Below are 15,427 nucleotides of genomic sequence, written 5' to 3' on the forward strand. Positions count from 1 at the left end.
GCCCATTCTATTAGTCTTATCTCAGACATGAAGGCCAATGATATCTGAAGGTGAATATGAGCTGTAGCTTTGTTTGCCTTCATCTCTCCTCTCCAGCTCCTTTTCCTCCTCGTCTCTCTGGTCCAGCTCGTCCTCCAGATCTTTTCTGCTGGAGAGAAAGCATGCTGGGATACTTGAGAGACCCCCAGAGTTGGCTCCAGGTGAGAGAGAACCCCCTCCCTTCTCTCATACAGTATATACAGCAATACATTCTCTGTAAATCTGGGTTTGCTCACTGTAGTTGTCTGAGTTCTCTTTTATCGTTTGATTGTGATCAAGCTAGCCTCTTCATACTCAGTCCTAGCAAAACACACTGAACTTTATACCCTACAAACATTTCTCTCAGTAGGAATTTTCTTTCTGTTTGTTTAGCAATAATAGGTCAGTTTGCCCTTCTCTCTGTCTCCCTCCAGGTCAGTATACTCCTGGTAACCCTTCTCTCTGTCTCCCTCCAGGCCAGTATACTCCTGGTAACCCTTCTCTCTGTCTCCCTCCAGGCCAGTATACTCCTGGTAACCCTTCTCTCTGTCTCCCTCAGGTCAGTATACTCCTGGTAACCCTTCTCTCTGTCTCCCTCCAGGCCAGTATACTCCTGGTAACCCTTCTCTCTGTCTCCCTCCAGGCCAGTATACTCCTGGTAACCCTTCTTCTCTGTCTCTCCCAGGTCAGTATACTCCTGGTAACCCTTCTCTCTGTCTCCATCCAGGTCAGTATACTCCTGGTAACCCTTCTCTCTGTCTCCCTCCAGGTCAGTATACTCCTGGTAACCCTTCTCTCTGTCTCCCGACCAGGTCAGTTACTCCTGGTAACCCTTCTCTCTGTCTCCCTCCTGGCCAGTATACTCCTGGTAACCCTTCTCTCTGTCTCCCTCCAGGTAAGTATACTCCTGGTAACCCTTCTCTCTGTCTCCCTCCAGGTCAGAATACTCCTGGTAACCCTTCTCTCTGTCTCCCTCCTGGCCAGTATACTCCTGGTAACCTTCTCTCTGTCTCCCTCCAGGTCAGTATAACTCTGGTAACCTATCTCTCTGTCTCCCTCCAGGTCAGTATACTCCTGGTAACCCTTCTCTCTGTCTCTCCAGGTCAGTAATCCTCCTGGTAACCCTTCTCTCTGTCTCCCTCCAGGCCAGTATACTCCTGGTAACCCTTCTCTCTGTCTCCATCCGGTCAGTATACTCCTGGTAACCCTTCTCTCTGTCTCCTCCAGGTTAATATACTCCTGGTAACCCTTCTGTCTGTCTCCCTCCAGGTCAGTATACTCCTGGTAACCCTTCTCTCTGTCTCCCTCCAGGCCAGTATACTCCTGGTAACCCTTCTCTCTGTCTCCCTCCAGATCAGTATACTCCTGGTAACACTCTCATTCTCTCCAGGTCAGTATACTCCTGGTAACACCTCTCTGTCTCCCTCCAGGTCAGTTATACTCCTGGTAACCCTTCTCTCTGTCTCCCTCCAGGCCAGTATACTCCTGGTAACCCTTCTCTCTGTCTCCCTCCAGGTCAGTATACTCCTGTAACCCTTCTCTCTGTCTCCCTCCAGGTCAGTATACTCCTGGTAACCCTTCTCTCTGTCTCCATTCCAGGTCAGTATACTCCTGGTACCCTTCTCTCTGTCTCGCTCCAGGTCAGTATACTCCTGGTAACCCTTCTCTCTGTCTCCATCCAGGTCAGTATACTCCTGGTAACCTTCTCTCTGTCTCCTCCAGGTTAATATACTCCTGGTAACCCTTCTGTCTGTCTCCCTCCAGGTCAGTATACTCCTGGTAACCCTTCTCTCTGTCTCCTCCAGGCCAGTATACTCCTGGTAACCCTTCTCTCTGTCTCCCTCCAGGCCAGTATACTCCTGGTAACCCTTCTCTCTGTCTCCATCCAGGTCAGTATACTCCTGGTAACCCTTCTCTCTGTCTCCCTCCAGGCCAGTATATCTCCTGGTAACCCTTCTCTCTGTCTCCTCCAGGCCAGTATACTCCTGGTAACCCCTTCTCTCTGTCTCCCTCCAGGTCAGTATACTCCTGGTAACCTTCTCTCTGTCTCCATCCAGGTCAGTATACTCCTGGTAACCCTTCTCTCTGTCCGCTCCAGGTCAGTATACTCCTGGTAACCCTTCTCTCTGTCTCCCGGACCAGGTCAGTATACTCCTGGTAACCCTTCTCTCTGTCTCCCTCCTGGCCAGTATACTCCTGGTAACCCTTCTCTCTGTCTCCCTCCAGGTCAGTATACTCCTGGTAACCCTGCTCTCTGTCTCCCTCCAGGTCAGAATACTCCTGGTAACCCTTCTCTCTGTCTCCCTCCTGGCCAGTATACTCCTGGTAACCCTTCTCTCTGTCTCCCTCCAGGTCAGTATACTCCTGGTAACCTATCTCTCTGTCTCCTCCAGGTCAGTAATACTCCTGGTAACCCTTCTCTCTGTCTCCCTCCAGGTCAGTATACTCCTGGTAAACCCTTCTCTGTCTCCCTCCAGGCCAGTATACTCCTGGTAACCCTTCTCTCTGTCTCCATCCAGGTCAGTATACTCCTGGTAACCCTTCTCTCTGTCTCCCTCCAGGTTAATATACTCCTGGTAACCCTTCTGTCTGTCTCCCTCCAGGTCAGTATACTCCTGGTAACCCTTCTCTCTGTCTCCCTCCAGGCCGTATACTCCTGGTACACCTTCTCTCTGTCTCCCTCCAGATCAGTATACTCCTGGTAACACTCTCATTCTCCCTCCAGGTCAGTATACTCCTGGTAACACCTCTCTGTTCCCTCCAGGTCACGTATACTCCTGGTAACCCTTCTCTCTGTCTCCCTCCAGGCCAGTATACTCCTGGTAACCCTTCTCTCTGTCTCCCTCCAGGTCAGTATACTCCTGGTAACCCTTCTCTCTGTCTCCTCCAGGTCAGTATACTCCTGGTAACCCTTCTCTCTGTCTCCATCCAGGTCAGTATACTCCTGGTAACCCTTCTCTCTGTCTCGCTTCCAGGTCAGTATACTCCTGGTAACCCTTCTCTCTGTCTCCATCCAGGTCAGTAATACTCCTGGTAACCCTTCTCTCTGTCTCGCTCCAGGTCAGTATACTCCTGGTAACCTTCTCTCTGTTCCTCCTCCAGGTCAGTATATCTCTGGTAACCCTTCTCTCTGTCTCCCTCCAGGTCAGTATACTCCTGGTAACACCTCTCTGTCTCCCTCCAGGTCAGTATACTCCTGGTAACCCTGGTGTACTACATCTACTACATCTATCAGTCCATTCTGACTCTGGAGGTCGTTGACCTGCTGCAGCGACACGACTTCAGGACGCATGTGGATGTCAGCTTACTGTCTACCTGGGAACAGGTGAGAATGGGAGAGAGTGAGGTGTGTGTGTGTGTATGATGATGATGATGATGATGATGTTGATGATGAGGCCTCTGTATCTCCAGCACACCCATACACTGCGTGGCATACTGCTCTTCCTCCTGGTGGTGCGGTGTATGTGTTTGTCGGGGGTTAACAGAACCATGGCCGCCTCAGTGACTCTACTCAGACTCGCCTTCTCCAGACTCCTCTGGCCAATGGTAAACAACCCACAGACACAGCACCTTCTACCTTAACTACAAACAGTCCGCATGGAAACTATTTAAAATATAATAATCCTAATTTAAATGTTTTTTTTWAAAGAAGTTTCAAGTAACAGTTCAGTAGTACAGTTCAGTACTTCAGGTAAAAGTTAATTGGTTAAAATTCAAGAGGTCATTATGTTTCTAGAGTGTGTGCTTATGTTTGTACCGTTTCTATTCTGTCCCCAGCTGTCAGGAGTTGTCCTGTTGGTGGCTCTGTCCTCTGTGGGAAACCTGCTGCTCCTGAGAAGGTCCTGGGGGTCCAGCTCCTTGCCCCACTCCGTCTTCACACTCCTGTCTCTCTCCAGGGGCCAACTGGGCTCCAGGGCCCCCTCCCTGCCCATGGCCTCTCAGCCCCACCAGCTCCACAGCCCCAACAGCCTGTCTTTGTCTTTCTACCATGGAGCTCTCTGTCTCACCCTCACTGTGGCCTGGACAGCAGTGGTACTCATTAAACCTTTTGAAACACTTTTTATAATACTGTTTTTGTCAGGTGTGTGCGTACTGGTAGCGAAGTCAGGTGCAGGAGAGCAGAGATTTGTGAACAGGCGCACACTTTATTGAGGCAAAAGTGCAAAACGCGCAAAAACAGTCACAATAATTATGTTTAACAATAAACATCTTTGTGAAATACCACGGGAAAAACAAACCAGTCTGGCGCGTCAACAACAAACACGTAACACAAACAATCTTACACAAAGACATGGGGAACAGAGGAACAAATACATGTAGATTGATTGGGGAATGAAAACCAGGTGTGCAGGGACAAGACAAAACAAATTGATACATGAAAAATGGAGCGGCGATGGCTAGAAAGCCGGTGACGTCGACCGCCGAACGCCGCACGAACAAGGAGAGGAGCCGACTTCGGCGGAAGTCGTGACAGTTTTGAAACACTTTTTATAATACTGTTTTTAAACATTTGTGTTTGATAAAATCCTTGACATAAATCAACTCGTTTCCCAGGCGATCCAGAGACAACAAACATACACGTAGTCTACCCTACAGTACTGTGTGTATACATCACCCTGTACTTTGTTGTTGCTTTATCCAGCCCTAGCAAGCTACATCAGTCTGCTGTAAACCCTCTGCTCCTGTCTGTTTGTCTGTCTCTAGTTGATTGGAATCGTCTCCTCGTTAGTGAGAGCTGCTAAACTAGCTGGTAGGAGGAGGAGCCTACTGACTCTCTGTGACGTGGTTGGCTACGTCAGGGACCGGGCGGCTGTGCTCATTGGCCAACGCAGACAGAGATGGACAGATAGCCATGCCCACAGGAGAGTGAGTGACCTTTGACGTCCATGCTAATGTCTGAAAGATAGTTTTGAAGATAGGACTGCTTTGCTTTGACTGTCAATGAAAGCAGAGAATAACCTTGTGGTTTAGATTGAGGTATGGAAGGGGTTAACTGGCTGATATATWTTTTTTCTCCTCAGAGTTTTTACCTGGAGGAATTTGAGAGCCTGGTGGATGAGCTGCAGTTTAGACTAAATGCCTTCTCTAACAGTCTGCACCACACCCTACCTCCTAAAGATATKTTCTTCCCCACCCAGAGCCCGTCCAGCCTGGCTTCACAGGTGGGCACACCTGGGTGTCTCACCCACACTGTCTGAACCAACCCGCCAGTGTATATATGATTTAGGCATAACCTTTGAATATGTAAGCCTCTGTGAAGCAATCTAGGTTGAGTTACTTAGACATGTCCCACTTTCAATTTGAACTGGCCACCATCTCATGAGCTGTCTCTGACTCCAGCACAGTTTTAAGGGTGTGCGTTTCTTTTGTAGCGCTCTGCTGCCAGTGAAACAGCACACATGACTGAAGAGACACTTCTCAATGATCCCCCTGACATCACCAATCTCCCACTGACCTCCAGGGAACACTCACCTGACGCACACCACTACAGGTAAAACCACAACTAAATATAATTCACATCAAAAACAGCATGAGCCTGCCATAGAATGGCAGAGGTGATTCACTGAACTATGTTCGCCCAGTGACTACTTGATTATTTGAGTTTATGTTTAGGCTTTAGCTCAGTTAGCTAGCATAGCCCTAAGTCACTCAGATGGCCTGGGTTGTTAACCAGTTGTTTTTATTTCCATCCCAGGTCTCAGCTTGAGTTGGAGACCCTCCACCATCTGCAGCAGTCAGGCCAGAGGAGGCAGACCSCAGCCCCAGCTGGGGGACTCTCAAGTAGGGTAGGGACATCCGGCAGTCCCCTGCATAGTGGAGCACCAGGGAGGAACTCCCGAGAGCACCCATCAGACAGAAACCTCCAGAGCTCCACCTCCATAGGGGGGCCAAGCTACCTCTCCTCCCCAGATTCGGTGCACCTAGCTGAGGCTCGGACATGGGACAACATGCCTCAGATCCAGAGCCTAACAGGCTGGATAGATAATCAGCTGGTTAAGACTGTGATTCTGGAGAATCAGATCAGCCACTGGACCACTGTCGGTCGGTCTGGTAAGAAGAGCCACAGAAGTCCCAGAAACACCCAATGGGCTACAGTAGAGGGGCCCAGCTCCAGATATACCACTGCTTCTGGGGTGGTGGAGGGCCATGGAGGGCCACACAGGGCTGTGGTGGAGGTTATGGTCCATGGGCGCCCGGAGACTGAGCCAGAGGAGGAGGGATTCCTAGGGACAGTCAGACAGTGCTGGGGTTAACACTGTATGGCGAGTCTAATGAATGAATTATCTTCATCAATATGCTATTCAAGAGGGATATTTTGAAAAAAACATGTTTAAATACTCTGTGTGGGGGGAATCAGGCTTAATTACAAGTATTCAGTAGGCCACTGCTTGTGTCACCATGTCTATTTTCAAAAACATTAAATTAACAATGTGCCCTGGTTGTAAAACAAATAAATAAATGGTGTGTAAAATACATTCTCAAATAAATGGTGTGCAGGATAGGGTGAGGGGAGCGCACACTGTTTCTTGAAAGAATGAACATTACAACATGGCTCACTGACTAACCAACTAATATGCTTACAGGACAGTTGCATTGTTGCAGCAATCCAGAGACCTCCTTGCACAATAAATAAATAAACCTCTTCATGATCCTGTTGATATCAAAAGTACTAGTACAACTTTTTCTTGTTTTATGTTCACTCACTGTTGAAAAACAGTAGTCCATTCAGTCCAATGACATTACAACAATTGGTAAACTATCCAATGACACCCTCGAACGTACAGGATCCAGGAATTAAGTGGCGGTACGCAATTGGAGGAAAACCGACGATGACAGCCAATTAGAACGTGGCAAGTCAGACAAATTCAATTTCAGGAGGTGGGGAGCGTGGTTTCTGAAGTCTTTCTTGTTTGTATGAAACCATAAGACAAAGATCAGTTTAACGCKACTTCAGGAATGATCAAGCGCTACAGAGATTGCTAATAATAGACACATTTGATTATATTCATCAGTTACTAGCTTAAAGGGAGAAGTCTCACTCGTTACACGGATAGCATCCCATTGGAAAACCTGACAATGAGAAAGATAGCGCTGCTGCTAATTGTCTTGCTTGGCGTTGCCCACTTTGCCACTGTTATCCAATGTGAAGAAGATGGTAAGTAYCTAGCTAACGTTAACTAGTAATGAATTAAGTTAGCCAGGTCGTGTACACGCAAGCTAGCTGGCTTCTTCTGTCGTAATAATTAGCCAGTCAGCTCGTATTCGCGAGCTAGTTGGGTAACTAGTTAGCTAATTATTAACTGATGGCTAGCTTTTATAGAATGTTGTGCGTGCACACGCACTCTGTAATGTTACAGCGTGGTTTTGTTTAGCTCTTATCATGACTAATTCCATTGCATAACATTGGGTCATTGGACATCCCATTTATTTAACCTTGTGAGGAAAGTGCCCCGACGCTGCACAAATGCTCAGTATAAACGRAAATACACCTTGCACGCGATACAGTTTTGGAAAGATTTGGAACTTAACTCTCATAGGAATGACAAACATTTCTAATACTAAAGATACAATTACTGTACTCAGTGTAATCCATCCACGGGACAGGTGTGGCATAWCAAGACCAATACACAGGTGCATCTTGTGCTGGGGAAAATWAAAGGCCACTCTAAAATGTGCAGTTTTGTCACACAACACAATGCCACAGATGTCTCAAGTRGAGGGAGTGTMSGATTGGCATGCTGACTGCAGSAATGTCAGGAGAGCTGTTGCCAGATAATTTAATGTTAATTTCTCTTCAATAAGCRGCCTCCAAGGTTTTAGAGAATTTGGCAGTACGTCCAAACAACTGCAGAACACGTGTAACCATGCCAGCCCAGGAGCACAGCTGGCTTCATGTGTGGGATGGTCTGGCAAGCAACCCGGACAGCTGATACAACTGTGGGTTTGCACAACCAAAGAATTTCTGCACAAACTGTCAGAAACCGTCTCAGGGAAGCTCATCTATGTGCTCATCGTCCTCACCAGGTTCTTGACCTGACTGCAGTTCGGTGTTGTAACTGACTTCAYTGGGCAAATGCTCACCTTCGATGGCCACTGGCATGCTGGAGAAGTGTGCTTTTCACAGATGAATCRGTTTCAACTGTAACGGGCAGAATACAGACAGCGTGTGTTTGGGTGAGAAGTTTGCTAATGTCGATGTTGTGAACAGTGTTCCACGGTGGGGTTATGGTATGGGCAGGCATAAGCAATGGACAACGAACACAAACACAATTGCATTTTATCAATGGCAATTTGAATGCAGAGATACTGTGATGAGATCCTGAAATGGTCACACCAGATACTAACTGGTTTTATGATKCACCCTACCATTTTTTTAAGGGATCTGTGACCAACAGATGCATGTCTATATTCCCAGTCATGTGAAATCCATAGATTAGGGCCTAATGAATTTATTTCAATTTACAGTTCATACAGTTGAAGGAACTCTAACTCAGTAAAATCTTAGAAATTGTTGCATTTATTTTAGTTCATTGTATGTTCCATGCTTTCAGCTGAGAACCCAAAAGGTGGGCCTGCTGTAAGCTCCCCAGGGTTTGAGAGCTAGGTTTTGTTGCAACGCAAACCCAACTGCGCTGTCCTGACTTGTTGCTAGACGTTCTGTGGATTTCAGTGTTATCAATGTTTGCAGATGTAGCAGAAGTCGATGAGGTTGATGACAGTGACGATGAGGAGGAGGAGGATGAAGATGATGGAACAGAGGTGAAGGATGAGAACGGAGTGTTGGTCCTGACCGACAACAACTTTGACACGTTCATGGATGGCAAGGACACTGTGCTGGTTGAGTTCTATGCCCCATGGTAAGTTTGCGTAAAGGGAGAGTTGACAATAAGTCAATATTTGTCAGTCATTGGCGACGTGTCCATCCACATCTATTGTGCGGCTCTTGGTAGCTGATAATGCAGTGTGAAAACCGGAAGGCCTTCATCTCAAATGCATGGGATATATGCACCATTGAAATCATTTCCCCCTTGATTGACACTTCTCTAATCTGTTCTCCCCTCTCCCAGGTGTGGCCACTGTAAGCAGTTTGCTTCTGAGTATGAGAAGATCGCCCAGAGTCTGAAAGAGAATGACCCCCCAATCCCTGTGGCCAAGGTGGATGCGACCAAGTCCAGTTCCTTAGCAAGTAGATTTGAGGTGTCAGGATATCCCACCTTCAAGATCATGAAGAAGGGGGAGCCTGTGGAGTATGATGGAGCCAAGAATGAGCAGGGTAGGACAACCACTAACAAGACTGAGCTGGTAGCCTGGCTGTTTCTGTATTTGACTACGCTAGTACATCTTGGCCTTGTTTGACTAAAGCGGAAACGGACTGGTACACAGGCTACTATCTTAGTTTCACTTCAGTAGCATTGGTAATGTTATAACTGACTGAAACACAATCACATTGTGGCTCGAGTGAAAGAGGTAACCCAGCCGGACTGGATTGCATCCCCCTTCCAGTTTCAGTTTAGTAACACTATTAATGTGGGAACTGTGGTTGTGTTTCAGCCATTGTGGCTCAAGTGAAGGAGGTGGCCCAGCCAGACTGGAAGCCCCCTCCTGAGGCAACCCTGGTGCTGACCAAGGACAGCTTTGACGATGTGGTCAACAACGCTGACATCATCCTGGTGGAGTTCTACGCCCCATGGTCAGTCAGTCCACCTCCAGACAACGTTTAGGATGCTTCTCAATGATCTAGTCACTTCATGTCCTTGTCTCCTCTTCTTCATCTGCACTGGTCTGATGCATGAAATCTATCACTTCCTTTGTGGTTTCTATCTAGTAAAGGAGTGGAGGTGATTAAAATAGCTTTATATGAAGCTTCATGACTGTTGTTCCTGCCTAACGAAGCATTATGGTGCTATTTTAACTGTCCCTCCAGGTGTGGCCACTGTAAGCAGCTGGCTCCAGAGTATGAGAAGGCAGCCAAGGACCTGAGCCAGCGCTCTCCTCCCATCCCCCTGGCCAAGGTAGACGCCACCCAGGAGAAGGACATCGCCATCCGTTTCGGGGTGTCGGGGTACCCCACCCTCAAGATCTTCAGGAAGGGGAAGGCCTTCGACTACAACGGACCCAGAGAGAAGAGTGGTATGTCCACACTTCAGACTGTTTCAGACCCAATAACTAAATATATCTGCTAACATTATGGATTTTAGGACGTGTCCCATTGTAATGATATAGCCAAGTGTTCTAACTATTCTGTGTTCTCTCTGTAGGAATCGTTGACTATATGAGCGAGCAGGCAGGGCCTCCCTCCAAGCAGGTGCAGATGGTGAAACAGGTGTCAGAGTTTATCAAAGATGGTGACGACGCTGTCATAGTGGGTGTGTTTTCCTCGGACCAGGTTACGACCTACGACCTCTACCTAGAGGCCTGTAAGTATTCAATCATTTTTAATTAACAATGCTTTGGTGTACACAGTGCAGGGTTCACACAAGGTGCTTCAAGTACTTGAATTTGGTACTGGCATACCTTGAAAATCTGACATTTTCTCAAGTTGGTACTTTTATTTAATCCATTTTAGAATAAGGTTTTAATGTAACAAAATGTGGAAAAAGTCAAGGGGTCTGAATATTTTCCGTATGTATAAATTAACGAGACACCTGCCTGATTCATGCCTGTCTCAGTGGACTAATACATTGCAGAGGCTGCGAGGATGGCTCACCAGTAGTACGTTTACCATTAATTCCCATTTCTAATCTACAATGTTTGTTTGGTTACAGTAATTTGTTAATGTATTCAATTATTCGTTTTTTACCGTTCTCATTGTCTGAGTYGACACTTCGTTTGCAGACTGCACAACCTAGGCTACACTTGTGAGGAACAAGTTTTTTTCATTCATTTACATCTTGTTCTTGGTACTTCATAGTACCAAAACATTACCTCATCCAATGGCATATGTCAATTCTAGATACCCCCATCTCAAATACACTCCCTCCCTGGACAAGCTCACTGAGTATATGACCTAGAAGTCACTCTCCTATCTCAAGATTCATGCAACATCAGAGGGGTAATACAATGGTTCCAGACACTGCCATACTACTCCCCCCAATGGGAAAAGGAGGGTGACTGGCGTACAAACATTGTGGAGCCCTTCACATGGTTTAACAGATACATTCACATATGAAGACAATGTTCCATTCTGATATTCTGCATATTACCAGACATGTAAAAGACAGGCCTGACCTCTCCCCTCTCTGGGCCCCAAGTGACTTTTCCCTAGAGAAGAACGGAAAATGCAACTGCCGACAGTATAGTCCAAAAAGAGACATTCTAATGACAAGTATTTCACATAAGCATATTATGAAAGTAAATAAAACATCTTATTTATTTATGTTACCTAACTAATTCTGATTCAGCTACGACAGTGCTRTTGTCAATGTTGCGTAAGGATGCGTACCAGTTTACCCATAGAAGTAGGCCTAGMCTACCTGGCCTGCGRGTAAAATGTAGGCCTATAAATTTGCACATCTGATAGTATTTCTGATTGTCTTAAGCTCCACAGTGATGGTGAATTCTCAAATGTTTTTCTTCACCTCAAACGGCACGTAATCAATCTGTTTTTACATGCATTAAGACTACGTTGAGGAACTTGTCAATTTGTAAAATCTTTCCAGCTCTTTTGATAACCACTCAGCACGATGGGAAGGGGGGGTGGGTGTCATGCTCTGATCCGGTGGAAACATAATAAAATAGGCCCACCTGATTTACTTATCCCTTGCACAAATAGCCTACAGCTTTGTCAGTCTAGAGCTCACTGGCACAGGAAACTGAGGGCCCAGAATATTCTATACAGTATTGCAAGTTTGCTAGCACCAGCTTCAGGCTGGACCAAGTTAATAGTTGATACAATGTTTAAAGTTCCTTGTAGACAGGCCAATGTGATTCATAGGATATTTCTTTTTATCAGAGTATTTTCTACCTGCAAGCTACACTGTTTCTATTTGTTGGCTTTATGGAGGCTATTTTTACATTGTTGGCAATAGAATTTACTTTTAGAWTTTTGATTAACCACTTGATGATTTTCAGATACGAAGACTTTATTATAAATTAAATTGAACTGTTCCACGGAAATGTGCATTTGACAATCATAACTGGCACGCAGTTTGGTAGAAATGGTAAGATAAATTGGCATTCTAAATGGGAAAGGTTGATGACTCTTGTTGTAGACATGACATACTGGTAACTTCAGGAGCTTACTGGCAGACTCTGCCAAGGCCAGCTGGAAGAGGTTCGGGAACAGTTTAAAAAAAAAAATATATATATATATTCTTCTGGTTAGGCTATCTTGATCTTGCTCCTTGTCATTTGTGTGTCTTGATTATTTAATCAGTGTGCTTAAAGCATAAGACGAGCTCAGTAGCCTACCTGCAGTATAGTTGATTTTCTTCAAACATATAGGGTGTGTCTATAGGAAACTCCATGTTTTTAAAAAAGTTTTTTTGTTGTCTGTGACAGCCCTATAAACAACATATTATTGAGTAGAACTTGTAAGGTTCCCCATGAGGTTGTGGCGATGAACTTTTACAAATTGATGGTCCTTGAAAATAAATATTAGTGCTTGAAAAAATACTTAAGTCCTTGAATTTGACTTGCCACGGTCTGTACGAACCCTGAGTATGACTATACATAGCATGCTATATGTTTAGTATTGAGGGTGTATAGGAAATTCCTTCTCTCCTGGTGAGGCTTTCTAAAAGGGATCAATAGTGATTGTATTGTACTCCGTGTTCCCCTCCTATCTGTCTTCCCAGGTCATGTTCTTAGAGAGGACTTCAAGTTCCTCCATACCTTCAGTTCAGACTTGGCCAAGCTCCTCAAGGCCTCCCCCGGCCAGGTCGTCATGGTGCAGCCTGAGAAGTTCAGGTCCAAGTACGAGAAAGCTTCACACACACTCACCATCAAAGTAAGTCTGTCCACAAGGTGTGTGCGTTTGTCTAACCTCAGGTAGACGTCAATGAAGCATGCTCTCCTGACCTAAGAAAATGCTGAAATGATTTGTGCATGTTTAATGTTGTAAGATGTTCTCATAACCTGGCCTGGCCTATCTCTCCTTTTCAGGACTCCACAGAGGTGTCTGAGGTGCAGGACTTTTTTAAGAAACACATCCTGCCACTGGTGGGTCACAGGAAACAGAGCAACGACGCTAAACGCTACACCAAGAGGCCGCTGGTCGTTGTCTACTACGGTGTGGACTTTAGCTTCGACTTCAGGAAAGGCAAGTGTCCTCAACCCCATATTTCCTAGGTTGTGTGAATATTGTCTAAAGCTGCGTAGCTTCCATAATACCTTGTCATGCTGAAGAGCTGGAACAAAAGCCTGCACTACCAGTAGCTCTCCTCCAGGACTGGCGGTTGGAGAACCTTGGCGGTGTTAATTGGAGCTCATCTCATGCCTCATGTCTGATAACCCCTTCTATTTCTGTTCTAGCCACCCAATTCTGGAGGAGCAAGGTTCTGGAGGTGGCCAAGGATTTCCCAGAATACACCTTTGCCATCGCTGATGAGGAGGACTACTCAGATGAGCTGAAGAGCCTGGGGCTCAGCGACAGCGGGGAGGAAGTCAATGTGGGGATTCTGGGAGATGGTGGCAAGAAGTTTGCCATGGAGCCTGAGGAGTTTGACTCTGAGGTGCTGAGGGAATTCATCATGGCCTTCAAGAAAGGTGAGCTTTACAGCAATTGTTATAAAATGTCAGGACTTTAAACCACAACATGTTGTATTGAGTTACATATTAACCTGAGTTGAGTACCTTGTCTGCAGCCAGCCAAATAATCAGTATGTGACAGGTCTTCATTGCCAATATCGTGTAATGGACTATACATTAGTGTCCATTGGTCACCATGTCTGTCCATTCTTGTCTCTCTCTCTGTAGGCAAACTGAAGCCTGTCATCAAATCCCAGCCGGTGCCCAAGAACAACAAAGGCCCTGTGAAGGTAGTGGTTGGAAAGACCTTCGACGATATTGTCATGGATACCAAGAAAGACGTCCTGATCGAGTTCTACGCCCCGTGGTGTGGTCACTGCAAGAAGCTGGACCCCGACTACACCGCCCTGGGCAAGAAATACAAGAACGAGAAGAACCTGGTCATTGCCAAAATGGATGCCACGGCTAACGACGTGCCTCACGACAGCTACAAAACAGAGGGCTTCCCTACCATCTACTTTGCGCCTAGCAACAGCAAGCAGAGCCCAATCAAATTTGAGGGTGGGGATAGAACCATAGAAGGATTTAGTAAGTTCTTGGAACAGCACGCCACAAAGTTATCACAGAGCAAAGATGAACTTTAAAAATCTCTTTCTGAGTAGGCAAGAACTTTAACCATGCCAGTGTAGAGACTACAGGTTCTAGTGGCCCTGGAGGAGCCGAGGGAAGACTGTCAATTCCAAATCAACCCTTCCTAGCCCCTACACCCTAGCCACCTATGTGCAAGATGGAGCTACCACCATATGTATCCAACCCTCTCAGATCTCCACTAGGGCCTAGTGTTTAGGGGGTCGGAGTTGATTTGTGTCCCCACAGAGGGCTGTTACTGAGTTTCTCTGATTTACCAGATGTAAAATAAAAAAAATCTAAAGAAATCTGATCAAATCAAGAGATTCTGCTTTTGTTTTCCATGTCTAAAAGCATGTAAGCACTGCGAGTTCTAAGCCTTTTTAAATAAAGCATGAACTGATGTGGTAGTTGTGTGTACTGAGTGGTGGGGTGCATAATTCTTATCCTTGTCAGCTGTACTGAGGACAGGATAGGTGAAAGCAAAATTAAGGAATGTTMTCTGTCCTATTATATAGGATGGGAGTATTCAACTCTTACCATACAAGGTCCAGAGCCTGCTGGTTTTCTGTTCTACCTGAATTAATTGCACCCCGTCTAAATCATTCCCTGAATAGAGGTTATTATATTCTATTAAGATTAATTGATTTTAGTTTCAGTTTTTAGATCCACTTTACTATGTTTTATAAAAACATATGGCTTTAGTGTTGGACAGATGTGGGAGGCTAGGCTCCATGTATMTGTTGTATCATTTTTGGGGATGTCCATTCCTGCAACTGTGGGGCATTAATGCATAAGGTGATGGGTCAGGTCATAGGTTAGGTTTAAAGGTAGACTGCAAGAATACCTAGATGCACGACATAAACTAGTGAGTCAATATCTGCAACAACCAGGAGGGTTGAAGAGCGACGCTAAACTTCTCCGCTGTTTTGGTATCATAGCTGCTGTGTGAAACTTGCACATGCACAGATACTCCGTCTGACAGAGTGCAGTCTTGCATGTTCTCATCTCAATGGCTGTTTTCGAGTGGATCAATTTGAAAGGTGGTGACCTATTTTGGGGATAAAAAAATTGTCCAACTTGGACCAACATG

General features: G+C 45.8%; 2 protein-coding genes across 4 annotated transcripts in view; both read left to right on the forward strand.

The window, feature by feature from the left end:
- The window catches only part of LOC111973537 (polycystin-1-like protein 1), a 36,963-nt gene extending 30,311 nt beyond the window's left edge, over positions 1–6,652 (forward strand). The window contains 9 exon segments of the mRNA XM_070446806.1: positions 97–139; positions 142–200; positions 3,203–3,343; positions 3,430–3,564; positions 3,796–4,050; positions 4,723–4,884; positions 5,040–5,180; positions 5,391–5,509; positions 5,714–6,652. Of these exon segments, the coding sequence (XP_070302907.1) occupies positions 97–139; positions 142–200; positions 3,203–3,343; positions 3,430–3,564; positions 3,796–4,050; positions 4,723–4,884; positions 5,040–5,180; positions 5,391–5,509; positions 5,714–6,272 (1,614 nt within the window). The 3' untranslated portion in view covers positions 6,273–6,652.
- A 228-nt stretch (positions 6,653–6,880) lies between these two features.
- Positions 6,881–14,638, forward strand: pdia4 (protein disulfide isomerase family A, member 4). 3 transcript variants are annotated; one of them, XM_023999985.2, is made up of 10 exons: positions 6,881–7,174; positions 8,690–8,876; positions 9,087–9,292; positions 9,571–9,709; positions 9,944–10,149; positions 10,278–10,436; positions 12,816–12,967; positions 13,123–13,279; positions 13,492–13,725; positions 13,936–14,638. In XM_023999985.2, the coding sequence occupies exons 1-10, from the start codon at positions 7,096–7,098 to the stop codon at positions 14,349–14,351; spliced, it is 1,935 nt and encodes a 644-aa protein (XP_023855753.1). In that variant the 5' UTR covers positions 6,881–7,095; the 3' UTR covers positions 14,352–14,638. The 3 variants fall into 3 exon arrangements, with proteins under 3 accessions (XP_023855753.1, XP_023855754.1, XP_070302750.1); XM_023999986.2 differs by having other exon boundaries at positions 8,708–8,876; XM_070446649.1 differs by having other exon boundaries at positions 8,717–8,876.
- Positions 14,639–15,427: the final 789 nt, after the last annotated feature.

The sequence above is a fragment of the Salvelinus sp. IW2-2015 genome, linkage group LG14 (assembly GCF_002910315.2).
Source record: "Salvelinus sp. IW2-2015 linkage group LG14, ASM291031v2, whole genome shotgun sequence".
In the NCBI taxonomy this organism is placed as follows: domain Eukaryota; kingdom Metazoa; phylum Chordata; class Actinopteri; order Salmoniformes; family Salmonidae; genus Salvelinus; species Salvelinus sp. IW2-2015.

What these genes read in the sequence shown, in the direction of transcription:
- pdia4 (XM_023999985.2), top strand. Translation starts at nt 7,096, where the DNA reads ATGAGAAAGATAGCGCTGCTGCTAATTGTCTTGCTTGGCGTTGCCCAC. An exon ending in TGGAGCCAAGAATGAGCAGG is followed by an intron (nt 9,293 to 9,570) that starts GTAGGACAACCA and finishes GTTGTGTTTCAG; the next exon opens with CCATTGTGGCTCAAGTGAAG. An exon ending in CACACACACTCACCATCAAA is followed by an intron (nt 12,968 to 13,122) that starts GTAAGTCTGTCC and finishes TCTCCTTTTCAG; the next exon opens with GACTCCACAGAGGTGTCTGA.